Here is a 27,594-nt window from a genome sequence, read left to right as displayed (position 1 = left end):
AAGGTGAAGTCGCTTGCTACCCAAAGTCCCGAAATCTGTCTCATTTTGTTGGATGCACCTTGCCGAAATTCTAACCTCAAAAGAATGACAAGTGACAAGTGACAGTTAGACACGCGCCAGTGGCCCCAAAACAATTGTGTGACGTCAGAAACAACCAATGAAAGCGGTCGGACGTGACGTCACGACAGTTTATTTCAACCAAAATTTACTACAAAGTAGGAGCGCAGGTATAAAAAAACAGCCAAGAGAAAGGTAAAGTCGCTTGCTACCCAAAGTCCCGAAATCTGTCTCATTTTGTTGGATGCACCTTGCCGAAATTCTAACCTCAAAAGAATGACAAGTGACAAGTGACAGTTAGACACGCGCCAGTGGCCCCAAAACAATTGTGTGACGTCGGAAACAACCAATGAAAGCGGTCGGACGTGACGTCACGACAGTTTATTTCAACCAAAATTTACTACAAAGTAGGAGCGCAGGTATAAAAAAAACAGCCAAGAGAAAGGAGAAGTCGTTTGCTACCCAAAGTCCCGAAATCTGTCATTTTGTTGGACGCACCTTGCCGAAATTCTAACCTCAAAATATATGACAAGTGACAAGTGACAGTTAGACACGCGCCAGTGGTCCCAAAACAATTGTGTGACGTCAGAGGTGGCCAATGGAGTCGTTCGGTCGTGACGTCACGACAGTTTATTTCAACTAAAATTTACTACAAAGTAAGAGCACAGGTATAAAAGAACAGCTAAGAGAAAGGCCAAGTCGCTAAAACTGAACAACGTTCGGATAAAAAACATGAAAAGTACAAAGAAATGTTTAAAACCAAGCAAGAAAACCAGTGCCACCAACACTTTACGAGTGGTGCAACTTCGTAGCAACCAATCAAGGGGGTACCTTGTGGTATCAATCAAATGTAACGCAGTTTGGCCAACTCCTCTGTTTGGGTCCCGTATCCCCTCGGCCAGAGCCAGGAAATATGATCTCGGAATCCCGTTCCTTCCCTGGTCTGGAAAAACGGGATTAGGGAACCTAAACCCGGTCCAGGCTTCTATATCCTGCATAATCCTATTGGTAAAATCGAAGAGAACTCCACACAAATTCGAGTAAACCAATTCTTCCGAAGGAGAAGCTTCAAAATCTAACTCGGATTTGAAATTAAACTTCTTGACTGATCCTAAGATGGCTGTGTTAACTGTGTTGAAAAACTCGGCGATATTCAGGTGGGGTTGCCGGAGTCTAACTGCGTTTATCAAGGGGGCGTAGGCTACAGAGACGCCTTGAAGGATTGTACAGAGGCAAAGAGTGCACATCGAGAGTGGAATGTTCAATTTTTGAAGACCTTGGAGGTAAATGTCCACTGCGGAAAACACCATTGGGGCCTCCATGCCGCGTGGAATTATAGAAGCCAGATTTTGGTGAAGATCGTACAACTGGGAATCTTCTTGTTCCAAAGTTCGTCTTCCTGTATCTTCAGTGGTACGACTTTCATCATCCTTTTGATGGTTTTCCAAAAGGTTTTCTGCTTCTACTTCTGATCCATTTCCCCCATTTTCTTGAGTCTTCCGCCTCTGCTTCCACAAGGCTTTTCTCTTCCGCTTCTTCTGTCCTTTCGTGAACCTTTTCTCCACTTCTTCTTCACTACTTAATCCCACCTCTATAATTCTATGTCTTTGCTCATCTATGAGGATCGGCGGCGGTTTATATCTTTCATACAAGCCAATTACCGCTTCCTCATCACTTTCCTCGTCACTTGAAGAGTTTTCGTGGAATTTAAGACACTTCCTGAGTTCCTACAAAAACTGGTATTACCTAGGTACTTTCACGAGCGATTGGTACCTCTGCATCCATCCTGGTGACAGATCCGGGGAAAAACCGGGTTTCCTAACCTAAAATACGCCAACTCGAAAATAGATTTGTTTAAATTGCGACGTTCATTGCACCACGAAAGACGTAACACAATCACAACAACATGCAAATGTCAAATTTTGACAGGAAATTAGTAACAAAACAAGCGAGAAGTGAGCAGCGAGGACGAATGACATGACTTTGAGATAAGCGATTATAAAAAATGAATAGGTGATTAGCGCGGTAATTCCACAGGTGTTGTGATTATGAAACATTAGATTTGTCATTGCGTGACGCGTCGTGCGTGACAGCTGGGCGGTTGGTACCCCTGAATTTCAACCCTAATTATTTAGTCTTTTAAGTTGGTATGTCTGGTCGTTACAACAAGACAACTCAGATGAGTATTTTACATTAATAAAACTATTTAATGATTCGAGAAAGGTAATTTTGTGTATGCAAGCAACAATACATGTTTTATCGTGAGCCACCTCTAGTCTTTTCGTAACATCTTTTACGGAAACACGCTTGTCAACCTCAGTTATTTAGAATTTTTTTAGTTGGTATGTCCGGTCGCTACGTGAAGTTGACTCACGTAAGTGTTTTCAGTTGGTAAATCTGTTTAATAATAAAAGAAATAAAATTGTGTGTATGCAACCAACAATACACGCTGTTTATGGTGTGCTCCCTCTAGTACTTTCATAATCTCTTTTATGTAGAAACGGCGCAGGTGGCGCTGCACTCATCAAACGTCAAAAATTCTAATATGGCCGACGAAGGAGAGTAAAAGTGTGTAACCATGGCAAGTCCCTCCTCAGTACTCCCGAGAAAACGCTCCAAAAGCAACATGTATTGTTGCGTTCCCAACTGTAAAACGTACTACTCGGATAAAGTGTCATTCCACAATTTCCCCCGAACTGGGACCCTTCTGCGTTGCAAATGGATCGACGCGTTGCAAATTAAACGAAAAGTCTCGCCGTACATGAGAGTCTGCAACAAACACTTCAAGGACGAGGACTTCTTCTTCAACCGATGTAAGTTAGCCCACTTGATAATGGTTAAATACTGCAATTTGATTGGAGCGCGTGGACTCAATATGGCGAATTGACAGTTGCGTGACAAAAATGTCAATTCCGGGTTGTGTACACTGTTTTTTTCCACTTTCTGCCGCAGGTCATGTCAACAAAATGTACCGACTCAAAGTCAACGTCGTACCGTCAAGAAATCTCCCCGTAAAACTCCGTTTGGACAGGCGCCCCCCGGAGCCGGTGGCCATCTTCCTCAAAGAGGACCCCCAGGCCTTGTTCCCAGAGGAGCCCCACGCCTACACCTGCAAATTCTGCCAGTTCACCTCGACCTCCATGTTCGCGGCGGTCAACCACGAAACCGGACACTTTATCGCCCCCGAAACTTTCAACTGCGCCCAGAGCAGCGTGGATCAATTCGCGTGCAAAGACTGCAGCTTCACCACGCTCTCGAGCGTCTCCTTCAAGCAACACATCCAAGAGAAGCACAGCTTGGAGGAATCAGACAATTTTAGGAGTCGCACATATGTTTGTAAACACTGCGACTTCAAGACGCATTCTGTGTTGGTTTTGTTGAGACACATCAGGGGGTGCTACTCGGGCTTCGCCCCTTCGTGTACGCAAGCGAGTGGGGGCGACTTGGTGGTGTGCAGCGTGGGGGTGCTCGGTGGACACGAAGTGCGTTGGTTTTTGTGTAATTTGTGCGAGTACAAGACCGCGGCGAGGAGTTGCTATGAAGAGCACGTGGGAGATCGGCACTACGTGGAGTTGACTCAGAAAGAGGCGACCAAGAGGGACCCGCAGGTAAAAAGAAGAGAAAAGCACTCGAAGAAGAAGATCCCGTGGTTCGAATGCGACGAGTGCGGGTATAAATCGAGGTATCGCTCGTCTCTAAAGACTCATTTAGTGTTGAAGCACATGGAGAACGCCCCTTAAAAAACAGTCTTTTATTATTGATATTCTTGGTTGAGTGCTCTGCCGATGACCAGTCGTCGGACTTCCGAAGTTCCCGCTCCGATTTCGTACAATTTGGCGTCTCGAAGGAGTCGTCCAGTGGGGTAATCATTGATGTAGCCGTTACCACCTGAACAAAGAAGGTTACTAGATGGTGGGACGAGCTTCTGGTGTTACCTAAGATCTGGATGGCGTCCAGGGCGACCTGCGTCGCTTTTTCCGCACAGTACAAAATAACCCCCGCACAGTCTTTGTTGCTCACCTTCTGGTTATCGCACGACTTGGCGACGTTATAAAGGTAGTTTCTGCACGCCGCCAAGGTGGTGTACATGTCTGCCATCTTCCCTTGGATCAACTGAAACTCCCCAATTTTCACCCCGAATTGTCTCCTCACATGCGCGTACGAAAACGCGATGTCACAACACGCCTGCATGATCCCCACGGGCCCCGCCGCCAGAATCAGCCTCTCCAAGTCCAGTCCGCTCATCAACACGTACACCCCTTTGTTTTCAACCCCTAAGAGATTCTTCCTGGGGACTTTACAGTCGTCGAAGATCAACTCGCAGGTGTTGGAGCCCCGCATCCCCAGTTTATCTAGTTTTGGCCCGGTTTTGAACCCGGGGAAGTTCCGCTCCACGATGAAGGTGGAGATTCCGTGTTGGGGGTGTTTGGCGGAGGGGTCGGTGACGGCGTAGACGACGAGGACGTCGGCGTCGGGGCCGTTGGTTATCCAGAACTTGCTGCCGTTGAGGACGTAGAAATCGCCTTTTTTCTCCGCGCGGAGTTTCATGGAGACGACGTCGGAGCCCGAGTTGGGCTCAGACATGGCGAGGGCGCCGATGTGCTCCCCGGAACACAACTTCAAAGACAAATTTAAATCAAGGGGAGGGTTAAGGGGGGCTTACTTTAGGTAAATACGTCTCTTTCTGGGCCTGGGAGCCGTTGCGGTGGATTTGGTTAATGCAGAGGTTCGAGTGGGCCCCATAGCTCAGGGCTATGGCGGAACAGGCTCTGGAGATTTCCTCCATGATGATGCAGTGGTCCAGGTAGGAGCCGCCGGTGCCCCCATATTCGGGGCTCACTGTAATGCCTGCGAAACAGTTTCGAATTTTGACCTCGTTATTGTTTCTCTATTATTAACGCAAGAAAATTGCGATAAGGCTTATCACATTTAATAAAAATAGCCCAATTTGCGTCATTTTTATCAACTTGGCTACGTACCTAAGAGCCCCAATTCCCCTAGTTTTCTGAAAAAACCCCGGAAGCCTTCAAACCCGTTTTTCTTGTCGATTTCGTTCGCTTTGGGTGCGAGTTCTTTTTGCGTCAGATTAAAAACAGTTTCTCTCAACTAAAACGTGACAAAACTCAACATAAAAAACTAAAGAAACGAAAAAAAATACCTGAATTTGCTCGTTATTGAGCCCAAAAATGTGCTCGTCAATTGGATAGTATTGTGAAATGGCCCTGCAACTCAAAGGGCCAATTTTTTGAGCACTTCTTCTCACTAAAGACGCGATTTTGTGGGCCATTTTGAGACACTGACCTCCGAAATCCTCGCCGGAATTTGTTGTGTTGAAACAGTGATAATCCGCTTTATCAAGGTTGTTTTCATTCCAACTGATTAAATCCACATTAATATGTAGTTAAGATATAGGCAACTGATAATGGCCGAGTGTGCGCTGAGTGGAGTGAAAAGTCAAGGGGACTGTGTAATTCGGAATCTGTTGGCAGTACTGCAACGTAAAATGGTCGTGTGATCCAATCGCGGTTGGCTTTGAGTTGAAATTTCCTGTCGTAGCTAGCCAGGTGTGACGTTTGGAAAGTAAATTGACAGGTTTTCGAGTAAGGAGGCGACGTACGTTCAAACCTTATGGCTTGCTGAAAATCTAGGATTTTTAGAACCTGAAAACTGAAAGTTATTTCGTTATTCAAGGTTGGCAACACTGCCTTCTTAGAATTTGACATTTGTCAATTTTGGCATGGAATTGAATATGTATCCAGAGGTAATTAACCAGTGCAAGTCTTTAAAGACGCTTTCAGTGAAGTGAAATTAACCGCAGATGCGATTGCTGTCAAAACTGTTAGAATCAAATCAAAATTCGACACATTACATTGATAGAAGTCTTTTGTACCCCAAAACTCGATTCACATAACACTGCAATTGCAATGTTTGCAACAGGAACGAATCACACGAGCACAGATTTAATTAGCCAACTTCTCGCCAGTACCTAAAGCTATCTAAGGCGAACAAATTCATACAAATATGTTATAAAAGTTTTTGACAGACGACAGTCTACTTAATTTTTCAACATTTTTGCTATATTATTTTTGACAGATCAAGAAAAGCTCTTTATTTCGGTACGATTTTAGAAAAAACAGTGTAAGGAACTCAACGTTATGGTTATTACGACACTCTTATTCAAGTTTATGTTGCTTTTATGCAAAAGCATGTCAGTTTTGAGTATTTTTTTGTTTCTATAGTCACATTTACACCAAACAATTTTTTTACAAACTTGAAATTTGCTAGCCGTTACTTCAATGATTCATAAGTCAGTTATTTGTTGACGTACTGGAAATATTATTACGGTTTTGGATTCTGCGTGAAATTCTGCATAAAATGAGCATCAAAAGTTCAATATTGCTGTCTAAATAAGCAAGATATCGAGCTTTATTTCTGTCGAAACTTAAAATTCACTTTACGCTTCTAATTCGGTTATTTGTGGACGTTCGTGAATATATCGTCTAGTTTTGGATTATGCTTGAAATTCTGCGTAAAATGAGTACAAACCACTAAAGTTTGCTTCACAAGTAAACTAGATATTGACAGAAATAAGTCATTCTGCAGAATTACTGGTTGCATACCCTTGAGCTTCTGGTGCCCATTTCGCGTCCAAAGTTTTTGCCTCAAACTCTTTCTACTAATTCGTGGTAGAATTCAAAAACTCGCCCTTCCCCAATCCACCCCTTTTCTAAATGTTTTTTTCGATTATTAATTCGACTTCATCGGCCGTTTCGACCCGCTAATTTTGAGGTTAGAACTGTGACAGCCCCCAGCATGAACCCTCTCAAGCGCCGCTCCTTTAGCTGTGAAGTTGGCATCGAGTCCTACTCCTGCTCTTGCTGCAACTTCACCACCGACCTGGCCGTCGTCTTCCGGAAACACGTGGAGGAGCACTCAATCCGGAGTTATTCGTGCCGGAATTGTCCATTTGAGAGCCATTTCAGGCTAAACTGGCTCAAGCACGTCTCGTGTTGTCCCAGCGCCAAGCCTGAAATTCAGTGGTTTCAATGTGATCACTGCGACGTGAAAACCACGAAACTGTACAATTTGAATAGGCACAAGAGGGCCAAACACGCGCCTGAGTCAATTCAATGGTTTCAATGTGACCAGTGCGAGTACAAGGCGAAACGGGGAGAAGCGGTCGCGAGCCACAAATTGAGGAAACACGCGCGAGAAGACGAGATTCAGTGGTTTGAGTGTGATGAGTGCGACTACAGAGCCAAGACGAGCACGCAGGTGAAGGAGCACAGGATACGGAAGCACGTGGAGGAGAGCAAAGTCTGTTGGTACTACTGCCCCCATTGCAGTTTCAGAGCGAAGATCCGAGCGGTGTTGAATCGACACGTCGTTCGCCATCACTTGCCCGATCAGTGGTTTCAATGTGATGAGTGCGAGTCGAAACTCAAGACGCGGTGGAGCTTGAAAAGACACAAAGAGAGCAAGCACGGGCGAGGCGAACTCATTCAGTGCGAGGAGTGCGATTATCGGACGAGAAGAGTCTCGTTGTTGAGGAGCCACAAACTCTACAAGCACACGAGCGAGGAGGAGGTGCTGTGGTTCCCATGCGATCAGTGCGAGTATCGGGCGAAACTCAAAAACCAACTGAGAGTACATAAAAGAACGAAGCACGCCGATGGGGAGGTTCGGTGGTTTGAATGCTCCACGTGCGAGTTTAAGACGAAGACGACGACACTGCTGAGGAACCACGTCGTCTCCAAGCACCTCGCCGAAGAGTCAGTTCAATGGTGGAAGTGTGACTCGTGCGAGTACAAGGCGAAAGTGAAGACGACTCTGCAGAAGCACGTGCTGGAGAAACATTTAAGACTGAGCGACCAGAACGTGTTTGAATGCGACGACTGCGGGCGTGTGATGGCCACCGAAAAGACTCTGAAAGTCCACAGAAGACTGCACCTCCAACCGGCGGGGCACAAGTGTGACCGATGCGACTACAAAGCGCGCAGTAGAAGACAACTGCAATCACACCTCACAGCGAGACACTTGAAATTCGACGAAATCAACTGGTTTGAGTGTGATCACTGCGAGTTTCGAACCAAAACGAAGCGGATGTTACAAGAACACAACCTGAGGAAGCACTCGGACGCCGCAGTCTACTGGTTTGAGTGCCACAAGTGTGAATATCGCACCAAAGTGAAGCAGGACTTGAAGAAGCACAGGCGCGTCCATCTGCGCTGCGTGGAGATTCTTTGTGACGGATTCTAAACTGAAGTTGAAATCGCACGTGAAATGGAGGCATGAAATTCAGTGGTTTGAATGTGACCAGTGCGAGTTTAGGGGCAAGACGAAGTCGGTGGTGAAGAGACACAAACTGACGCACTCGGAGGGGGAAAATGAGTGGTTTCAGTGCTTGGAGTGCGAGTGTCGGACGAGACTTAAGGGGAGTTTGACGAAACATGTGCGTAGGCGACACCAGAAAAGCGAGGAGAAAGGATACGAGTGTGATGAGTGCCCGTTTCGGACGCCGCATAAAAGTGACTTGAAGAATCATAAAATCAACGGACACAAGGAGTGAAGAGGACCCAGGAATGTTGCCAACATGAATGAAATAAAGACAAATTTTCCAACTCTTTATTGTTATTTCAGTCCCGAGCATGCACCTTACTCCTGTGACTCTTCAGACTGTTCTTGTACTTGGACCTAAACGCGCAAACGTCGCATTCAAACCACTGCGCCTCCTCATCCCGTAAATGTTTCCTGATCTTGTGCTGCCTCAAATGTTGCTTCCTCGCCGCCCTGTACTCGCAACAGTCGCACTGAAACCATTGAATCTCCTCTTCGGGTAAATGCACGATCTTGTGCTTCTTCAAATCGGAGCGCTCCTTCGTTCTGTGGCCACACTCTTCGCAAACAAACGGCAGGAAAACCTCCTTCTCTCGATGCTTCCTCTCGACGTGGCTCTTGAGGTATTTTTTCAGTTTGGTGGCGAACTCGCACTCGTCACATTTAAACCATTGAATCTCGTCGCGTTGCAAATGCATCCTGATCTGGTGCTGCCTCAAACTCGACCGTACTTTCGTTTTAAAATCGCACTCTTCACATTCAAACCATCGGATTTCGGTGTCTTTTAAGTGTCTCCACGTCGCGTGAACTTTCACTTCAGTCCTCGTCTTGGCTTTGTATTCGCATTCGTCGCATTTAAACCAGCGGATCTCGTCTTCACTTAGGTGCACTTTGAGGACGTGTCGCTTCAAGTCTCTGGAGTCGATCGCGCGGTGGTCGCATTTCTCACATTGCAGCCACTGAATCTCGTCTTCGAGGTGATGTTTCCGGACACGGTGGCGGTACAGATCGAGTTTTTTCCGCGTTTGGTAGTCGCACATGTCGCATTTGACCCAGTGGATCGTGGCGGGGCTGTCCAGCCCCAAATGCTTGCGTCTGACGTGTTTTTTGAGGCTCGATTGTAACCTCGTTTTGTGGGCGCATTGATCACATTGAAACCATTCCACGTGTTCTTCCTGCACGTGTTTCCGGATCTTGTGCTGTCGCAGGATTGTCTCTAGCTTGGTTTTGTACTCGCATTGATCACATTGAAACCATTGAATCTCAGTCTCGCTCACATGTCTCCAAATCGAGTGAATCTTCAGCTCCGTGCGCGTCTTGGTCTTGTGGTCGCACTGGTCACATTGAAACCATTTCGGTGTCTTCATTAAATGCGCCTCCAGTTTGTGTCGCTGCAATTTCAACCGACTCGTGGCGACGTGCTCGCATTTATCGCACCGCCCCGTAAATCCTCCGACTTTCCCCACGTGTCGCCTCGAATTTTTCGGTTTGTAATCACACGCATGTTTACGCAGCGCGTGCATCTTCAACTTTGACCTAAACTTGCTTTTATGGTCACACTCCCCACACTTGTACCAGCGGATCTCATCATCCCCTAAATGCTTGCTCGTCTTGTGCTGCGTCAAATTCGACTTTGTCTTGGACCGGAAATCGCACCGATCACATTCAAACCATCGAATCTCAGAATCCTCCACATGTCTCCACGTCCCGTGGACTTTCAATTCGTACCGCGTCTTCGCTTTGTGGTCGCAATGATCACATTTCAACCACTTAATTTCGCCCCGGAAGTGCTTCCTCCGTCTGTGCACCGCGATGGCTCTTTTCGTCTTCATCACGTGCGGGCACAAATCGCATTTGAACTGCGTCTCAATTTTGGGGCAGTCTGAGACGTGTTTGAGCCACTTCAACAGGAAGTGGGTCTCAAAACCGCACTCTTGACACGAGTAACTGTGCGTTAGGGTTGGCGTGGGGGCTACTTCCGGTTTGCGCTGGTGGTGGTCTTTTAACGCAACCATTAGAGGGGTCCTGAAAGGGCAGTTGGGGCAAGAGTAGGACTCCACGCCGCCGGCGCAGCTGAAGGGCTCCTGGCGTTTCCCAAACATTTTGCTAAAAACAGGCCATTAAGGGGGCGACGCTCGGGTTTATCAACTCAACGCTCTTCATTAGGGCCTCTTCTTCATTTGTTCAAACATGGGGGCCTTAACGAACCTGCGGCTAACTTCACACATGATCCATGGGGGCTCCTGGATCCTAGAAACCACTATTTGCTTGTTTTTGTCAGGTTAAAATCAGTTTTAATACCGATTAAGGATTTAAAAGGGTCGCTTGGCGTCGGCCTTGGGCCACTGACAGCTGTCGGATGTCAAAAACGTCAACCGAACCGAGCGCCATCTAGCGGTTTCCAAACGAACTAAACTGTAATGAACCACGGACTCCGTGAAACTTGAAAAAGCATCAAACAACGTGTAATAATTTGAAAATTCAAACTTAAAATTTAAAATGTCAAAAACGATGTTGGTAATAAACCCAATATGGTAAAATGTTCCCAAAAGTGCCCGAGCAGCGGCGCTTTTCAAAGCATATGCGGAGAAACAGTGGAACTATAGCATATCCGGTGAGAGATTGGGATATTTCGACAGTTGACATATAGGTTGGCAGCAAATTATGCTACAAAATACACTAAAAACACTAAATTCCTACGCGAAATGGGTTGACAGGGTTGTCAGTAACTGGGGTTACTTTGTTATTTTAAATTTCGCGCGTATGGAACACTTTTTATTGCGTAGATTTAGTGACTTTTCTGTCATTCAAACTCTCACTGTACGAACTATACTCGAATGCACAGGTCGTCTCGCGTTCAGGCCGCTTAGCCTGAAAGAATAAGTTCATATCTAGGAGGCCGTGTAATGAACCAGGCAACCAACAAAACAGTTGTCTATCATACGAGTTACAGTCGAACTTCGATTCGTCGTCTCACATTAATCCTACAAGTTGGAATTTCTTCGAGAGCTGTATCTTTAACACAGCAACATTGTTGTAGTTATTCGTATGAGATTTCCAGGTTTTAGAGACTTGTTTAGCAGTTTTTAATAAGTTTTTGATTCTTTTGATTAATTTCTGTTTGTTTCAGTTGAATTCCAGGGAAGAACTTCAGGGAAATTCGAGTTCCATTTTCTTCAGTGATTCTTCTTCTTTTGCTTCTTTGAGTGACTTTTTCGAGTCACTGTGTTATCATTGTGGGTCTAATACTGGAGAGTCCGGCCCTGACTAAATACACCGATACGATACGACGGTTCACACATTTATTTGTCGCTTTCATGGGTTGAAAACAACGAGTGTTTAACATTTAAAACTAAAGATTGTTAAAATTTATTAATTTGATTAAGTTATTATAATACAATATAATAATAATAGAATTGTAATACAGTAGACTCTCGATAATTTGAAGTTTTTTCCCGGTCCCCTCGATTTCTCTCGATAAATTGAAAACTTCAATGTATGTTATTTTGGTCCCCTCGTGAATTTGAAGTAAAATCTAGAACTTTTTTCCAGCCAACACTCTATAATTTGAATTTTTCCTTTCCGATCTCTGGTTAATTTGAAGTCACTCGCGTAGGCGGACAAGAAAAATAGAAAACTTCTGAACAAGCTATTCTTAAAAATTCCATTGCTGCTTTAAAATCAGATTTTTTTTACTCTTTTAACAAAAAGTTCTTGGAAGTTTCGTCGGAGCATAAATCTGTTCCACCAGAAAAATGTTTTTTCAAAGAGGAGTTAGTGGATTTCACGCTCTCTTCTCTGATTGGTTGGTTTATTCTGATTATTGTTTGTTTGCTTTAAACTCTCGTTTATTTGAATCATACTATATTGGTCTATTGAATTTCAAATTATCGAGAGTCTACTGTATTATTAATATATTGTATCTGAGTTAAAAAACACGATACGAAATCAAAAACTTATTTTATCCGCAGCTGCTGAAAAATTGATTCGAAAAGACGTATCAAAATGCAAATTGTATTAATTTAAAAAAAATGGTGAATGCGCCGGGATATTTTTTTATATTTTCTCCAAATCTTAGGTGGCGCCCTCTGTTGACATCACGCAAAAATGCATCGACTGTGTTCAGTGGCGCCACGTGTGGTGCATTTCGGAAATAATTCAACCAACGCGAGAGGCCGCTTAATCTGAAAGAATAAGTTCATATCTAGGAGGCCGTGTTCCAAATCAAAATTTCAGTTTTTGTACACTTAGGACCACGGAATTTCGGGCACTGTCACTTATCAAACGTGTGAAGACCGCGAAGTTTCACCTGAAAAGTCAATTTTCGAAGTTTTGGCACGTGATCAACTGTAATGATGATCAAGAATGGCTCACATTGTTTTCAAAAAATGACCTAAATGCGGTGCCCAAAATTCTATGACCGCGTGTGTACTGATATAAATATACTCACAAAAAACACCTAAAACATCCAATTTCCCACCACCTTCTCTCTTTTTTCAATAAAATGACAATAATTTGCGCCTTTGCATTAAAGAGACTCTAATTTTTCATCCCGTGCGTCTCACTGCAAGAAAACAATTTGTAGAAACGAGCTCATTAATATTTTAACGCTATCGGCAATTCAAAGTATCCAACTTATGTGAATTCATAATATTTTCCAGAGAAAAGACGTCGTAATCCACCTCCTTTTATTAATCCACAGTCTTTGATATAAAATTAATGAGGTAACCACCCCTCATCCTTTTCAATTAAAGAAACTTCTTTGATGCAAAATTAATGTCCGAGAATATAAGACATCGTAGCATGAATATCCGCGACAAAATGGATAAAATAGTCAGCGACAGTTTCAGTTTCAACATTCTCGTGCTGAAGGTCCTAGGTCTCTACCCTCCAGACCGCCACAAGCGCATCCACAAAGTGTTCTCTTACGCCTTGTACCTCTTAGGAATGATTCCAGTTTTTATCCTGAGTGTCCGCAACTTCGTCCTCCTCCAAGACTTGACGGAGATCAAAACCAACTACTTTATGCTCCTCGGCATGATTTTCTACACCTTCAAGTACCTCCCGTTCCTCACCAAAGGCAAGAAGATCAAGAACTGCGTGCAGTACTTCGACGGCTTCGCTTCCCACATCACGCAGGAAACCAGCAAGAAAATCGTCAAAGAAACCGCGAGGATCTGCCGGCAAAACGCGAAGATCTACTTCGGCAGCATCGCCATAGCCTGGCTCCAGTTCCTCGGCGAAGTGAGTTTAGTCAAACACTTTCAGGAATTGCCGCTGAGTTTGGAGCTCCCCGACGCCTTGAAAGCGAACTCTGCGGTGTACTGCATTAGTTACATCGTCGTAGTGATCGGTATGTCTTCCTGAGGGGGTGTTGATCACTTGGGGGTGTTCCAGGGACTAGTTACGCCACGTGTGCCTCCATCAGCGATCCGTTAATCGGAGGGTTGCTGCACCACGGAGTCGCCCAACTTCAAATTTTAGCCAAAGAGGTGGAGGATGTTAAAGTTCTGTTGAAGGACGTCAACGCCACTGTTCTCTACCAGGAAGTCAAGCGATGGGTGCTGCGCTACCAAGTTATAACCAAGTAAGTTCGGTTTAGAGGAGGAATTAGTTTTTGGAAGAAATTTCAGGTTCGTGGACGAGTTCGAGGACTGTTTTTCCTTCGTCGTCTTCAGCCAGTTTATGGAGAGTGGGGTGGTCATCGCGTTCTGCTGCTTCTCACTGAGTCAGGTCGAGGGGCTTAATTTTCACGACAAAACGATAATTGACAGTTTTAGACTTCGGAGTTTGACGAAAATTCCGTGCAACTATTGGGGTGCTTGTCCATTCTCATCTTTCAACTCTTCTTTTACTGTTATTTTGGCACCTTGCTGAGCGAAGAGGTGCGTTGGCAACTTCCTCTTCTCCTCAAAGATTGTGTTTTTAGAATAAACGATTTTCCACGACTCTGTATACGACTGAGTGGTATAAATTCGACGTTCGCTCCCAAAAGGCGTTCAATATTTTGTTGCAAAGGACACAGAAGCCCATGGTGGTCAAGGCGGCGAATCTCATGGATATGTCTTTGGAGACTTTTGCGATGGTTTTAATTTCCAACTGTTTTTAGCTAGTTTCTAACGTTCTTTTGCAGATTATAAGAAGATCGTATTCAGTTTTCGCAGTGCTTAATAATGTGGGAATTGAGTGATGGCGCCTGAAAGAATGACGAACAGTGTTAAGTAGTTGTAGTGATGCAAATGTATAATTAGATGCATTAAAATCTTCAAAGTTCGTAAATTTGAAGTGTTTTTTTAGAAGAGGCACTTTCACCACAAGAGCACCTCAAGCACAAACTCACAGCTACTTGTGTTAAGACGAAGGAAACACAAATTAAGTGGTTGAAATGTGATCATTGCAACCACAAAGCGAAGACGCGCCACGAATTGACGTGGAGACATGTGGAGGATTCCGAGATTCGATGGTTTGAATGTGATCGGTGCGATTTCGGGTCAGCACAAGATTTAGGGGATGATGAGATCCGCTGGTACAAGTGTGGGGAGTGTGACCACCAAAGCAAGTTTAGGTCAAAGTGAAAGATGCACGCGCTGCGTAAACATGCGTGTGATTACAAACCGAAAAATTCGAGGCGACACGTGGGGAAAGTCGGAGGATTTACGGGGCGGTGCGATAAATGCGAGCACGTCGCCACGAGTCGGTTGAAATTGCAGCGCCACAAACTGGAGGCGCATTTAATGAAGACACCGAAATGGTTTCAATGTGACCAGTGCGACCACAAGACCAAGACGCGCACGGAGCTGAAAATTCACTCGATTTGGAGACATGTGAGCGAGACTGAGATTCAATGGTTTCAATGTGATCAATGCGAGTACAAAACCAAGCTAGAGACAATCCTGCGACAGCACAAGATCCGGAAACACGTGCAGGAAGAACACGTGAAATGGTTTCAATGTGATCAATGCGCCCACAAAACGAGGTTACAATCGAGCCTCAAAAAACACGTCAGACGCAAGCATTTGGGGTTGGACAGCCCCGCCACCATCCACTGGGTCAAATGCGACATGTGCGACTACCAAACGCGGAAAAAACTCGATCTGTACCGTCACCGCGTCCGGAAACATCACCTCGAAGACGAGATTCAGTGGCTGCAATGTGAGAAATGCGACCACCGCGCGATCGACTCCAGAGACTTGAAGCGACACATCCTCAAAGTGCACCTAAGTGAAGACGAGATTCGGTGGTTTAAATGCGACGAATGCGAATACAAAGCCAAGACGAGGACTGAAGTGAAAGTCCACGCGACGTGGAGACACTTAAAAGACACCGAAATCCGATGGTTTGAATGTGAAGAGTGCGACTTTAAAACGAAGGTACGGTCGAGTTTGAGGCAGCACCAGATCAGGATGCATTTGCAACGCGACGAGATTCAATGGTTTAAATGTGACGAGTGCGAGTTCGCCACCAAACTGAAAAAGTACCTCAAGAGCCACGTCGAGAGGAAGCATCGAGAAAAGGAGGTTTTCTTGCCGTTTGTTTGTGAAGAGTGTGGACACAGGACGAAGGAGCGCTCCGATTTGAAGAAGCACAAGATCGTGCATTTACCCGAAGAGGAGATTCAGTGGTTTCAGTGCGACTGTTGCGAGTACAGGGCGGCGAGGAAGCAACATTTGAGGCAGCACAAGATCAGGAAACATTTAAGAGATGAGGAGGCGCAGTGGTTTGAATGCGACGTTTGCGCGTTTAGGTCCAAGTACAAGAACAGTCTGAAGAGTCACAGGAGTAAGGTGCATGCTCGGGACTGAAATAACAATAAAAGTTGGAAAATTTGTCTTTATTTCATTCATGTTGGCAACATTCCTGGGTCCTCTTCACTCCTTGTGTCCGTTGATTTTATGATTCTTCAAGTCACTTTTATGCAGCGTCCGAAACGGGCACTCTTCACACTCGTATCCTTTCTCCTCGCTTTTCTCGTGTCGCCTCCGCACATGTTTCGTCAAACTCCCCTTAAGTCTCGTCCGGTACTCGCACTCCAAGCACTGAAACCACTCATTTCCCCCCTCCGAGTGCGTCAGTTTGTGTCTCTTCACCACCGACTTCGTCTTGCCCCTAAACTCGCACTGGTCACATTCAAACCACTGAATTTCATGCCTCCATTTCACGTGCGATTTCAACTTCAGTTTAGAATCCGTCACAAACTCGCACTTCTCCCATTGAATCTCCACGCAGCGCAGATGGACGCGACTGTGCTTCTTCAAGTCCTGCTTCACTTTGGTGCGATATTCACACTTGTGGCACTCAAACCAGTAGACTGCGGCGTCCGAGTGCTTCCTCAGGTTGTGTTCTTGTAACATCCGCTTCGTTTTGGTTCGAAACTCGCAGTGATCACACTCAAACCAGTTGATTTCGTCGAATTTCAAGTGTCTCGCTGTGAGGTGTGATTGCAGTTGTCTTCTACTGCGCGCTTTGTAGTCGCATCGGTCACACTTGTGCCCCGCCGGTTGGAGGTGCAGTCTTCTGTGGACTTTCAGAGTCTTTTCGGTGGCCATCACACGCCCGCAGTGGTCGCATTCAAACACGTTCTGGTCGCTCAGTCTTAAATGTTTCTCCAGCACGTGCTTCTGCAGAGTCGTCTTCACTTTCGCCTTGTACTCGCACGAGTCACACTTCCACCATTGAACTGACTCTTCGGCGAGGTGCTTGGAGACGACGTGGTTCCTCAGCAGTGTCGTCGTCTTCGTCTTAAACTCGCACGTGTGGCCTTCAAACCACCGAACCTCCCCATCGGCGTGCTTCGTCTTTTATGTACTCTCAGTTGGTTTTTGAGTTTCGCCCGATACTCGCACTGATCGCATTGGAACCACTGCACCTCCTCCTCGCTCGTGTGCTTGTAGAGTTTGTGGCTCCTCAACAACGACTCTTCTCGTCCGATAATCGCACTCCTCGCACTGAATGAGTTCGCCTCGCCCGTGCTTGCTCTCTTTGTGTATTTTCAAGCTCCACCGCGTCTTGAGTTTCGACTCGCACTCATCACATTGAAACCACTGATCTGGTATGTGATGGCGAACGACGTGTCGATTCAACACCGCTCGGATCTTCGCTCTGAAACTGCAATGGGGACAGTAGTACCAACAGACTTTGCTCTCATCCACGTGTTTCCGTGTCTTGTGCTCCTTCACCTGCGTGCTCGTCTTGGCTCTGTAGTCGCACTCCTCACACTCAAACCACTGAATCTCGTCTTCCCGCGCGTGTTTCCTCACTTTGTGGCTCGCGACCGCTTCTCCCCGTTTCGCCTTGTACTCGCACTAGTCACATTGAAACCATTGAATGGACTCAGGCGCGTGTTTGGCCCTCTTGTGCCTATTCAAATTGCACAGTTTCGTGGTTTTCACGTCGCAGTGATCACATTGAAACATTGCTTGAGCCAGTTTAGCCTAAAATGACTCTCAAAGGAGCAGTTCTGGTATGAAAACGACGGCCAGGTCGGTGGGAAAGTTACACCAAGAGCAGGAGGAGAATTTGAAAGAAGCGTGGAAAACTGTGCACTTCTTCAGAACACTGTAATAAACTTTATTAAATATAAAAACCCGTTTCACTTAACAGTACAACGGCATCTCATACGAAAAAATTTTTCTATGCACGCCACCAATCGGAAGGCTGTTGAGGTACGTATAAAACTGTCTCGAAGTCTTCAGCGGCAACTTCCTCACCAAAAACCTGCGAAATTCGTTCCTGGCTACTTCAACCAAAGACGGTACCTCAGGAGGAATATCTTCCTTGAGTTTAACAAATCCGCGCTCCGCGCGTTCAAAGTGCATTTCTTTGAGCCGCGGATGCGCAAAGTACTTCATCAATTCCTCGACGCTTCTCCCCGAGTACCGCCCTGGATCCCTCAGAAAACTCTGAACGTCCAATTTAACATCGAAAATCAGAAAAGGAAGAAAATCCATGCGCATCGCTGCGTCCCACGAGTACCTCTCAATATCCATATGAAGAAAAATCTTGAAAAGTTCGCAGTACCCAAACCGTTGGAAAATGCGCACCACGTCGTGCTCCGTCAACTTCATGTTGTAGCTCAACAGAAGACAGTACTGCTCCTTTAAGAGCTCCTCCGAGTGATCCGAGCGAGCCAAATACCGCCCAATCTTCCCATCAAATTCCATGAAACACCGCCCAAAGTCCCCCCGCAAGATAATCTCCAAGTTCGCCAACGGAAAAACCCCAAAGCACTCCCAGCACGACGAAACGTCGGTAAAATCGGCGAGTTTCATCAACTCCGTGCTGTACCTCCCAAGCACCACTTCCAATTCAGTGGTACCAACCTCCGCCAACGCCATAAAAGTAAGAAATGCGTCATGCCGCCCCATCACCGCCCTCACCTTGAACTTGAGGAACTCGTAGAACAGCGGTACGTTCCTCGCCGCGAGTTTTATAATCGCCTCCAGGCGCATTTCATAATCCGAGAACTCATCAAAAAGGTACAGAAATAAACTCTCTTGGATTATCGCATTGTTGCGCATTAAAATGGATTGCTCGAAATTCGCCACAGTTGGATGGGCGTCCGCCAAAAGGAGTCTCAGAGCGAAATCTCCGGACTCGACCGCTTTATCTAGGGGAGTCTCGTCGTCGGAGTTGCACGCGTTCACGTCTTCCCCTCTTTGAATGAGAAGTTCGGCGGTTTCAAAGAACCTTTTGCGAAGGGCGCAGAACAGAGGGGTGTTACCGTCGTCGCAGTCCTTATCAAGGGCGACGCCACGTTTGACCAGTTCGTAGGAGAAGTGCTCGATTGGCGAAGGGTCTTTGTTGAACCCGTGCTCCAGGGAGAGCGGCAGCGCCGTTTTCTCGTACCTTTTATTCTCGTACTCCAGAGGGAAGCCCGGGAGCGACAGGAGGTAGTCGAAGGCCTCAACACTAAAATTACAGAACGTTGAAGCACAAACTTAAGTGACCATTACAAGTACCTGTTTTTTAGGATGGCGATTTGTAGTAAATTGAAGCCCCAGTTGTCTCTCACTTTGTACCATTTGGGGGAGTCCAGCAACTCCTTCAGGGTGTCCACTTCGTTGCGCACCACGGCGGCCACTAAGCGCGATTTGGTTTCAGTCTGAAAACTTCAAATGTGGTGCCAATGTAAGAAAACTAAACTTACCATGGAGGGCCTTCTGTCGCCTTCGAATAATTCGAGTTCGTACAAGGAGAAGTCACCCGAGACACTCGTGCCAGAGTCCGAATCCTCCATTTTACGTGTTATGGGGGCTTGAGGGTCGAAACGCGTCGCAATCACATTAAAATATTTCACATAACCTCGATTTTTGTGGGAAGGTTCCTGTATTACCGACCATCGTGAAGTTCGAAGTAGCAACAAAATCCCTAGACCGTTTGGAAAAAAACGGCGGCAAATGGAGGAAAAACGAAAAGGAGCAATGAAAACACATTTTAATAAAAGTCCGTGTTAAAAACCTACGTCGCAGCACCTAAATCCTTCACTTCCGGTCCCTTTTTGTGCATCTTTATCTTGTGCCGCTTGATGACGCTTTTATACTTCGTTTTGAACTCGCACTCGTCGCAGTGCGCCCATTGAATCTCGTCATTCCCCAGATGTTTCCTAAAATGGTGCTCCTTCAAATCCGGCTTGGTCTTGGCCAAATACCCGCACTTGTCACACGTAAACCACTCGATCTCATCGTCAGTCAAATGCTTCCTAATCACGTGATACTTAATATTCGTCCGATGCTTGGACCGATAATCGCACTGATCACATTTCAGCCACTTGACCTCCTCGTCGCGCAAATGCGTCTTCTTCGTGTGCTCTTTTAAATTACTCTTCAACTTGGTCTTGTGGTCGCACTTATCACATTTGAACCACTTAATGGCGTCGTCGTCCACATGCTTACAAATCTTGTGTTTGGACAAAGTCGATTTCGCCTTCGTTTTATATTCGCATTGATCACAGTGAAACCACTGGACTTCGTTGCCTTGCATGTGCTTCCAGAGTTTGTGCGCGCGGAGCTCCGCCCCCGACTTGGTCTTGTGCTCGCATTGATCACATTGGAACCATTGAATCTCGTGGTCGCGCAGGTGCTTCCTCAAGACGTGTTTCTTCAGTTCTGAGCGGACTTTGGCGCGGTAATCGCACTTGTCGCAGAGGAGGAAGCGAACAAGGAGTTTGTTCAAGCAGTCTTTGGGGTTATTGGGGGCCAGGCAGGACCCCAAACTCATGTATTTGTGGAGACACTCGTCCGAGACGTGTTTGAGCCACTTCAGCGCGAAATGAGTCTCAAAGTTGCAGTTGAGACAGATGTACACCAGCATTGTCTGTTTCTCGGTTGTCTTCGGAGGGACGTGGAGCTCCTCGAGGTGCTGCTTGAACCCCATCATCGTCCCCGTTGAGAAACTGCAGGTTTTGCATTGGTACGTCTCGAGGGCCCCCGTTGCGCAGTTGAAAAATTGAGGGCCAACTGTAGGCTCCGCGCCCCATGAGTCCCCCAGAAGCGACATCCTGAGGAGGCTGGAAGTGCAAATAAGAATGTACACGTGCCCCCTGGCAGTTTACTCACATATTGTAGAATAGAAATTCGGTGACTCTAACCTCACTGTTTTAGGGGGTGATCAGCGCACCTCTGATTGCAGAAAGTCGCGTTTTGGGGGGCTTTCACTTGTGGATGACGATATTCATGTTTAGTTGCCCCAAAACAATTGAATTTCGGTGAAAAAGAACACTTTTGAACGGACGTCAACGTCACGAACGCTAACTTCACTCCAGACGGGTGAAAGTGAGAAAAATCGCTTTAAAGAGATTGGGCGATGTCTCTGGTGCTTGAATTCGCCGAGTTTCGAACATTTTGAGCAAAATGAGGGGAGCAGCATTGAGAAGGATAAAAAGCGACGTTGCTGGAGGCTCTAAAAATTAGTTGGGTTGGTAGCCCTGAAAACATGACGTTTTGACAGTTACGAGTTAAACACTACTTTATTTGAAAACGGACTCATGGGGGCCACGGAAACGTTTTACTAGGAAAGGAATGAACATAACCTCACTTTTTCGCGGCGAATTTTGGGGGTCGCGGACCAATGTAAGACAGTCAAAAGTGGGGCTCCTGTGGACTACACTAAAGCTTTTAACGAAATGAATCTAGTCAAGCTTTCAAAGTTCGATTTTTGACTTAAATGAACTAACATAACCGCACTTTTTTTCAATTTGAATGTTTTAATACGGTGGAGTAGGACTCTAGCAGCCCAAAATTTTCTCTTTTAAATAAATTATATGTGTTTAAGGCTCTGAAATATCAATTTCATCGATTTCTGACAAGTTTTAATAAAAATAAACCAACATAACCTCACTTTTTTTCAATTAAAACGCACAGAAAAACTCTTTTAGGGCTCTAACGAGTAAATAATTATGTTACACGTAAAATAGAGTTCCGCAAGTTGGTAGCACTGTTTTTTTAATCTTTTTTAGTTATATTTCGACACCAAAAGAATTAACATAACCTCACTTCCTGGTAAAAAGTGTTTATTTATAAACAGTTAGCGTTAAATAAATTAACAGTTTTGACGTTTCGCTACTGACGGCACCAAATTCCCTAGAACCGGCCTTCTTTAAAAATTGTAGACTCTTCGGCATTTTCCGCTTATGCTCCTAAACCCTTGGGCGCAGCCCGACCCGGTCAAAATTGCCGCTTGTTTGAGAGGGGGCGGCGACGATGGGGGCCTCCACGCGTCAATTTTAGCACTAGAAATTAAAAGCAGCACGCTCACTAGCACTAAAATAATGAGAAGATGCTTCGGCTTTGGAAACATTTTGCGACGCTTTGAACCGTTATCGATGACCTTTTGTCTTGTTTTCTTGTTTATCAAGCCGCCAACTGATCTGTTTATTGTACAAAATAACAAAGATTATAGTGTATTCAAATTTCGCGCCTTATTTCTAGTGTGATCGAACCAAAATCCCCAACATGACAATACTCAGTAGAGTGTCACTCGGTTTAATTATATCTGTTTATTTACAGCGCTCATATTTTGGTGTTGGTCGCGACTGTATTTCCTTCTAGCACTAAATTCCCTAGGAATTTAGTTTTTTCCGTTAATTTTTTTGAAGCCTTCGTTACAACCATGAGAATTCAAAATCGTCATTTGTTCTTCACACAGCTACTTTGATTTTAGACAGGAAGATTCTGCGACGTTTTGAACCGTTATCGATGACCTTTTGTTTTGTTTTCTTCTTTGTCAAGCTGCCCCGTGATTTGTTATTTGTAAAAAATAACAGAGATTAGAGTGTATTTAAATTTGGCGCCATATTTTTAGGGTGATTAAACGAAAATCCCTAACATGACAATACTCAGTGGACTGAATGTCAGTCGGTAAAATTGCCTGTTTCTTTGAAGTACTGATCAAAGCGTGCTAATACAATAAAAAAAAACATTTGAAGACTTGTCTGACAATTCCACATCACAATTTCGATGGTCAAATTGTCATTTTTAGGTTATGTTGTGTTCCAACAACTAATCAAACGCCACACATTTTGGAGTTTTTCGAGTGTTTGTTACTTCTAGCACCAAATTCCCTAGAAATTTTGTTTCCGTCACTCGTGGACTTTTTACACATTTTCCGTTTTTTTAGGTCATTCTTGTACTTATTGCGTTGCAAATTTCAGATACAGTGCCGGACAAAAAAAAGCGGGACTAACATTCGTTGAAAATTTAGTAATGTAAATCGGCTTTCAGCCCGTTTTACACCGCCCAAAAATGCCACTTTTTTGTTTCCTTCACTGTACTTTCTCCTCTTTCACTTCTTTCTTCTTCGGGTTGGTGTGCATCTTGTAGGTGTGCCTCTTGGCCCCCGGCTTGTACTTAGTTTTGAAGGGGCACAGCTCGCACTGATACCAGCGCACCTCCTCATTCGACAAATGCTTGCTGATCTTGTGCTGCTTCAGCTCCGAATTCGTCTTCGTCTTCTTCCCGCACAGCTCGCACCGAATCCACTCGATCTCGTCCTCCGCCAGATGATGCCTAACTTTATGATTCTTCAAGTTCGGCCGGTCCTTCGTCTTATACTCGCACTGATCGCATTCGTGCCAGCGAACCGCTTCGCCCCGCAGATGCTTCCTGTTCACGTGCAACTTCAGCGTGCACTTCTGCTTCGTCTTGTAGTCGCAGCTCCCGCAGCGGAACCACTGGACCTCCTCGTCGGACAAGTGCCGGAGGACGTTGTGTTGGCTCAACCGCGTCTTCGTCTTCGAGCGGTAGTCGCACTTGTCGCATTTCAACCACTTGACTTCGTCGGCTTGCAGGTGCTTCCAGAGCTGGTGCGCGCGGAGCTCCGCCCCCGACTTGGTCTTGTGGTCGCATTGATCACATTGAAACCATTGAATCTCGTCGTCCCGCAGGTGCTTGCGGAGGACGTGGGTTTTGAGGCGCGAGCGCGTTTTGGTCTGGTAGTCGCACCGGGGGCACAGGAGAGAGCGCTTGAGAAGGTTCGTCAACAGCTTGAGGTCGCTGGGCGGGCGCGCGCCCCCTTCTGGGGGCGCCACTTGCAACTCCTTGTAGCGCGGAAAACAATCATCGGAGAGGTGTTTGAAACAGTTGAGGACAAAGTGGGACTCGTAGTTGCAGTTGAAACAGCAATAAATCTGCAGGGAATGGGGCAATTTCTCCGGATTTTGGGGGTTGGGGGCGCGGTGCTCCTCCAGGTGCGACATTATGATGATCCTGACCCCGCTTTTAAAGTCGCAGTATTTGCATTGGTACAGTTCCGGGGCGTTGGCGCAATTGAAGAGGTGGGGCCCCATAGTGGGGCTCTTTCCCAGGAAGTAACCACCGGTGGGGAGCCCCGCAAGTTCCACGGACATCTTTGGGGCGCCTGCGACCGGTTGCAAGTCAGAGTTTGATTGGAAATTGTGTTTACTCACCACAAGATGCTAAAATTGGAAGTGGCGAATTCTAACCCCACTTTTGGTTAAAAATGTGTTTTAAATGGGGCTGCTATGGCATTTTACTGAGCAGAATCAAACTTGATCAGTGCGAATGTACAAACGACGAATAATTAAATTATGTACGAATTGTTTGTTCTGACGCTAACTTCTCTAGTGTTGTAATGATTGCAATCTCACCGAACCATAGAGAAAGTGACAGATTAGTCGGCTGTCAAAGTGACGTGAATATTAAAAAAATGAAGCCAACATAACCTCAACGAGACTGACTTTTTAATTCTATTTTTGTTTATATTAAATAGAATGATTTTTTATAGACTTTTGTACCAATTTATGTTTCAACAATTTTATTTAAAAAAATGTGGAGATTGGATCCCATTCGGTACAATTCATAAAAAAATTTAAAATAAATTCGAACTTACAATCACAATTAAGTTTATAAAACAACTTTGAGGTTGTTTTTACGATTTTTATCTCATAACTCTGTTGATTTTGCGATTTTTTAAACAAAACCATTGCAAACTGATAAAAAAATGTGACATAACGTTCGCAATTGTTCTTAAATCCCTAAAACTGTGTCACTCTGAGGCAAAACCAACAATGAAGTCGATCATTGCGGTACGGTACTTTTTACATTTTAGTTTTTCTAACTTTTTTTATATTTTTTAGGTATTGTTCTTTCTCCCTGAAATTCTTCAAGTAGTAAGTCAAGCTACTTGCCCCGCCTCCGGCGCAATATGCACCTCCTCAACGGAGTACCAACTGTGCACCATCCTCGAGGGGCAAACCGTCGTGACCGGTAGCGTCACAAGCTGTCCCGCGGGCACTGTTTGCGCCACTTCTAGCAGTTTCATGTAAGTGGAGTGGTCGGTGATTTTAACTGTTTTAAAGTTGTCAGGCTGGGACTCCGCCCGCAACTACAGCTCCGCCTCCAACGACGACGGCTCCGCCTACAACGACAACGACTCCACCTACAACGACAACGACTCCGCCTACAACGACAACGACTCCGCCTCCCACCACTACGACTTCATCGTCTCCTACTACTACAACTCCGCCTCCTACCACTACAACTCCGCCTCCTACCACTGTAGCCCCGCCTGCATGTAATCAAACGTCCGTTTCCCCTGGCCCGCAATGTAACCAATACTACAGCTGCGTTGAGGTCATGTGGTGGTTTAGCAACGTTTTAGTGACTTGTCCAACGGGGCAAGCCTTTGATGCAGCGACCGGGCAATGTGCAGCTTCGACGACATGTGTCGTTTGAGAATGAAAGAAATTGAAATTTGTTAAAATTAAATAAAATATGGCATCTAGTAGAGTTGTTTTATTTCAAGATGTTGGCTGTACTGTTCGATTTTGACACCTGCCAACGTATTTAACATTCAAAGCTGCCTTGACTTGATCGACAATTTTTTGAAGTTATTTGACAAGTTGCCTTAACCTCAAATTAAGTCTCAGTTTGACGTCAAACTAGTCAAACGTCAAGGTTATGTTAGGATTTTTTGTTTTATCGCCCTAAAAAATTAAGCGGGAAATTTAAATTTTTAATTTCTGCCTTGACTTGATCGTCGATTTTTTTGAATTATTTGACAGACGGCCTTAACCTCACATTAAGTCTCAGTTTGACATCAAACCAGTCAAACGTCAAGGTTACATTAGGGTTTTTCGTTTTATCACCCCAAAAAACTAAGCGGCAAATTTAAATTTCAAATTTTTGAATACTGCAATTCTTCACTGTTGAAGAGTCCTATCGACTTCAAATCACCGTAAAGTAATTTCAACTGAACGTACAAAAAACCCGGAGCCACAAAAACATAACCTCATTTTTATGCTCATAACTAAAACAAAATCGAGTTTGAAATGAGTTGGTATTAATGTTTTTGGGTCGTTAGACACAACTTGCAAAAATTTAAAGTTTTTTTGTGCTTCAAAAAGCTACTAAAAGAACCGCACAACGCTACCTTAGCCACATCCTAACATAACCCCAAATTTTTTTAATCGGACGATTTCCTGGATTTCTTCGTTCAGCGAACGATCTGTACATTCAGAATGCACTTCTGATGAGAGAATATCGTTGGTGAGTTCTCCGTTTGCGTGTTTTCTCCTTTTTTAAAGTGGTACAGTGAAATTTGGACGTGTGTTGGTAGCTCTGCTTTCTTTAACATGAGCAACATTTACATTGACAGTAAAGCCTGATTTACACCGCACAGTGACGGTCCAGCAGACGTTGAATTTTTTTATCACGTTGGTAGCACTGTTGGTTGCCATGACAACGGAACTGTACAATTACAAACAGTTCTGTCAGTGTTAATTTTCGTAATTTTTAAAATCTCTTTTCATAGACAAAATGGCTTCCGAGTACATCGAATCAGTGAAAATAAAACAAGAAGTCGACAGGACCTCTCTGCAGACTTCCGAATTGAACATTAAAACAGAATGTGAAGCCGAAGAGTCTGAAAACCCATTGCAACCACTATACGTGGAAAAACAAGAAAATCCCGGAGATCCCGTAGTGACAGTTGGCGAAAAAGTAAATTCCCTGTTCCAGCACAAGTACTTCAAGCGGGAAAATAGAGACGAAGACTTGGATGAAGAGTAAGTAGGTTTGTTGGTATAGTTTATCCGGTGAGAGATTGGGATATTTCGACAGTTGACATATAGGTTGGTAGCAAATTATGCTAAAAAATACACTAAAAACACTAAATTCCTACGCGAAATGGGTTGACAGGGTTGTCAGTAACTGGGGTTATTTTGTTATTTTAAATTTCGCGCGTTTGGTACACTTTTTATCGCGTAGATTTAGTGACTTTTCTGTCATTCAATCTCTCACCGTACAAACTATACCACTGAAATGTCAATGGGGAGAAGGACTACCAACTCAGTTGAAATTCTTTCGGTTCTTTTTAGTATTCTGTCCGATGCATCCGACGTCCAAGTTTTAAGAAAAGCTTGTATTATTCAAACGTGTCTGAGCTTGTTGGATTCTTCGTCTTCAGATGAAGATGAGTTGCTGCTGTTGTGGTTGCTGCAGGGAAACAGGAAACGGAAGCTCACCAAAAGAAAGAAATTGTAAACTTGACAGCTCAATTTGTCCCTAAATTTTCATTGGTTAACGTTGAAAAAACAATTGAAAAATTATTATTATTATTATTATTATAAGTATATAATTATCGTTTCATTTGTTAACATTAAAAAAACAATTAAAATATGACATTTCTTACGTCAAATAATTGTTTCATTTGGTAACACTGAAAAAACAATGGAAAAAATGACAT

At 44.8% G+C, this 27,594-nt stretch overlaps 9 protein-coding genes and 1 pseudogene across 11 annotated transcripts; 5 read left to right on the top strand and 5 right to left on the bottom strand.

The window, feature by feature from the left end:
* Nucleotides 1–280: 280 nt before the first annotated feature.
* On the bottom strand, nucleotides 281–2,807 carry LOC148180569 (uncharacterized). Of its 2 annotated transcripts, XM_088050241.1 has the most exons (3): nucleotides 2,717–2,807; nucleotides 1,831–1,880; nucleotides 281–1,784 (listed from the first exon to the last, which is right to left on the bottom strand). In XM_088050241.1, the coding sequence occupies exons 2-3, from the start codon at nucleotides 1,840–1,842 to the stop codon at nucleotides 693–695; spliced, it is 1,104 nt and encodes a 367-aa protein (XP_087906367.1). In that variant the 5' UTR covers nucleotides 1,843–1,880; nucleotides 2,717–2,807; the 3' UTR covers nucleotides 281–692. The 2 variants fall into 2 exon arrangements, with proteins under 2 accessions (XP_087906367.1, XP_087906366.1); XM_088050240.1 differs by lacking the exon at nucleotides 2,717–2,807 and having other exon boundaries at nucleotides 1,831–2,128.
* On the top strand, nucleotides 2,566–8,412 carry LOC148180567 (uncharacterized). The gene is made up of 3 exons (XM_088050244.1): nucleotides 2,566–2,870; nucleotides 3,010–3,767; nucleotides 7,159–8,412. Exons 1-3 carry the CDS (start codon nucleotides 2,636–2,638, stop codon nucleotides 8,314–8,316), a joined length of 2,151 nt encoding a protein of 716 aa, XP_087906370.1. The 5' UTR covers nucleotides 2,566–2,635; the 3' UTR covers nucleotides 8,317–8,412.
* Nucleotides 3,794–5,441, bottom strand: LOC148180568 (isovaleryl-CoA dehydrogenase, mitochondrial). The gene is made up of 5 exons (XM_088050239.1): nucleotides 5,216–5,441; nucleotides 5,037–5,163; nucleotides 4,721–4,905; nucleotides 3,993–4,674; nucleotides 3,794–3,945 (listed from the first exon to the last, which is right to left on the bottom strand). The coding sequence occupies exons 1-5, from the start codon at nucleotides 5,342–5,344 to the stop codon at nucleotides 3,812–3,814; spliced, it is 1,257 nt and encodes a 418-aa protein (XP_087906365.1). The 5' UTR covers nucleotides 5,345–5,441; the 3' UTR covers nucleotides 3,794–3,811.
* Nucleotides 8,413–8,670: 258 nt separating the features above from the next.
* Nucleotides 8,671–10,795, bottom strand: LOC148180566 (uncharacterized). The gene is made up of 2 exons (XM_088050238.1): nucleotides 10,696–10,795; nucleotides 8,671–10,644 (listed from the first exon to the last, which is right to left on the bottom strand). The coding sequence occupies exon 2, from the start codon at nucleotides 10,494–10,496 to the stop codon at nucleotides 8,694–8,696; it is 1,803 nt and encodes a 600-aa protein (XP_087906364.1). The 5' UTR covers nucleotides 10,497–10,644; nucleotides 10,696–10,795; the 3' UTR covers nucleotides 8,671–8,693.
* A 1,830-nt stretch (nucleotides 10,796–12,625) lies between these two features.
* LOC148180565 (odorant receptor Or1-like) lies at nucleotides 12,626–14,617 on the top strand. Its single transcript, XM_088050199.1, has 5 exons — nucleotides 12,626–13,747; nucleotides 13,792–13,981; nucleotides 14,028–14,127; nucleotides 14,175–14,279; nucleotides 14,324–14,617. The coding sequence occupies exons 1-5, from the start codon at nucleotides 13,171–13,173 to the stop codon at nucleotides 14,501–14,503; spliced, it is 1,152 nt and encodes a 383-aa protein (XP_087906325.1). The 5' UTR covers nucleotides 12,626–13,170; the 3' UTR covers nucleotides 14,504–14,617.
* A 355-nt stretch (nucleotides 14,618–14,972) lies between these two features.
* On the top strand, nucleotides 14,973–16,199 carry LOC148180564 (uncharacterized). Its single transcript, XM_088040032.1, has one exon. The coding sequence runs from the start codon at nucleotides 14,973–14,975 to the stop codon at nucleotides 16,194–16,196; it is 1,224 nt and encodes a 407-aa protein (XP_087896158.1). The 3' UTR covers nucleotides 16,197–16,199.
* Nucleotides 16,200–16,210: 11 nt separating this feature from the next.
* Nucleotides 16,211–24,515, bottom strand: LOC148180562 (uncharacterized; annotated as a pseudogene). Its single transcript, XR_015770305.1, has 6 exons — nucleotides 24,296–24,515; nucleotides 23,157–24,246; nucleotides 19,856–20,899; nucleotides 19,731–19,761; nucleotides 17,437–17,696; nucleotides 16,211–17,381 (listed from the first exon to the last, which is right to left on the bottom strand). The product of XR_015770305.1 is annotated as an uncharacterized LOC148180562 (transcript).
* Nucleotides 17,354–19,849, bottom strand: LOC148180563 (uncharacterized). Its single transcript, XM_088050198.1, has 3 exons — nucleotides 19,541–19,849; nucleotides 19,353–19,495; nucleotides 17,354–19,302 (listed from the first exon to the last, which is right to left on the bottom strand). Exons 1-3 carry the CDS (start codon nucleotides 19,628–19,630, stop codon nucleotides 17,988–17,990), a joined length of 1,548 nt encoding a protein of 515 aa, XP_087906324.1. The 5' UTR covers nucleotides 19,631–19,849; the 3' UTR covers nucleotides 17,354–17,987.
* A 178-nt stretch (nucleotides 24,516–24,693) lies between the features above and the next one.
* LOC148180561 (uncharacterized) lies at nucleotides 24,694–25,583 on the top strand. The gene is made up of 3 exons (XM_088039803.1): nucleotides 24,694–24,934; nucleotides 24,986–25,170; nucleotides 25,208–25,583. The coding sequence occupies exons 1-3, from the start codon at nucleotides 24,917–24,919 to the stop codon at nucleotides 25,581–25,583; spliced, it is 579 nt and encodes a 192-aa protein (XP_087895929.1). The 5' UTR covers nucleotides 24,694–24,916.
* Nucleotides 25,584–26,274: 691 nt separating this feature from the next.
* On the top strand, nucleotides 26,275–27,470 carry LOC148180560 (uncharacterized). The gene is made up of 3 exons (XM_088047037.1): nucleotides 26,275–26,396; nucleotides 26,662–26,914; nucleotides 27,227–27,470. Exons 2-3 carry the CDS (start codon nucleotides 26,667–26,669, stop codon nucleotides 27,390–27,392), a joined length of 414 nt encoding a protein of 137 aa, XP_087903163.1. The 5' UTR covers nucleotides 26,275–26,396; nucleotides 26,662–26,666; the 3' UTR covers nucleotides 27,393–27,470.
* Nucleotides 27,471–27,594: the final 124 nt, after the last annotated feature.

The sequence above is a fragment of the Gnatocerus cornutus genome, chromosome 1 (assembly GCF_029298725.1).
Source record: "Gnatocerus cornutus isolate USDA-ARS CGAHR chromosome 1, icGnaCorn1.1, whole genome shotgun sequence".
Classification (NCBI taxonomy): Eukaryota; Metazoa; Arthropoda; class Insecta; order Coleoptera; family Tenebrionidae; genus Gnatocerus; species Gnatocerus cornutus.
Note: the sequence above shows the minus strand (reverse complement) of the source record. Positions and strands in the feature narration are given on the sequence as shown.

Coding starts and splice junctions, on each gene's coding strand:
- LOC148180567 (XM_088050244.1), top strand. CDS start 2,636: ATGGCAAGTCCCTCCTCAGTACTCCCGAGAAAACGCTCCAAAAGCAAC. Junction 2,871..3,009: donor GGACTTCTTCTTCAACCGAT/GTAAGTTAGCCC, acceptor TTTCTGCCGCAG/GTCATGTCAACAAAATGTAC. Junction 3,768..7,158: donor CGTCTCTAAAGACTCATTTA/GTGTTGAAGCAC, acceptor AATAGGCACAAG/AGGGCCAAACACGCGCCTGA.
- LOC148180568 (XM_088050239.1), bottom strand. CDS start 5,344: ATGGCCCACAAAATCGCGTCTTTAGTGAGAAGAAGTGCTCAAAAAATT. Junction 4,675..4,720: donor AAGAGACGTATTTACCTAAA/GTAAGCCCCCCT, acceptor TTGTCTTTGAAG/TTGTGTTCCGGGGAGCACAT. Junction 3,946..3,992: donor GGACGCCATCCAGATCTTAG/GTAACACCAGAA, acceptor TTCTTTGTTCAG/GTGGTAACGGCTACATCAAT.
- LOC148180566 (XM_088050238.1), bottom strand. CDS start 10,496: ATGTTTGGGAAACGCCAGGAGCCCTTCAGCTGCGCCGGCGGCGTGGAG.
- LOC148180565 (XM_088050199.1), top strand. CDS start 13,171: ATGTCCGAGAATATAAGACATCGTAGCATGAATATCCGCGACAAAATG. Junction 13,982..14,027: donor CGCTACCAAGTTATAACCAA/GTAAGTTCGGTT, acceptor AAGAAATTTCAG/GTTCGTGGACGAGTTCGAGG. Junction 14,128..14,174: donor GCTGCTTCTCACTGAGTCAG/GTCGAGGGGCTT, acceptor TGACAGTTTTAG/ACTTCGGAGTTTGACGAAAA.
- LOC148180564 (XM_088040032.1), top strand. CDS start 14,973: ATGCACGCGCTGCGTAAACATGCGTGTGATTACAAACCGAAAAATTCG.
- LOC148180563 (XM_088050198.1), bottom strand. CDS start 19,630: ATGGAGGATTCGGACTCTGGCACGAGTGTCTCGGGTGACTTCTCCTTG. Junction 19,496..19,540: donor GCGACAGAAGGCCCTCCATG/GTAAGTTTAGTT, acceptor TGAAGTTTTCAG/ACTGAAACCAAATCGCGCTT. Junction 19,303..19,352: donor ATCGCCATCCTAAAAAACAG/GTACTTGTAATG, acceptor CTGTAATTTTAG/TGTTGAGGCCTTCGACTACC.
- LOC148180561 (XM_088039803.1), top strand. Junction 25,171..25,207: donor GCCACTTCTAGCAGTTTCAT/GTAAGTGGAGTG, acceptor ACTGTTTTAAAG/TTGTCAGGCTGGGACTCCGC.
- LOC148180560 (XM_088047037.1), top strand. CDS start 26,667: ATGGCTTCCGAGTACATCGAATCAGTGAAAATAAAACAAGAAGTCGAC. Junction 26,915..27,226: donor GACGAAGACTTGGATGAAGA/GTAAGTAGGTTT, acceptor GGTTCTTTTTAG/TATTCTGTCCGATGCATCCG.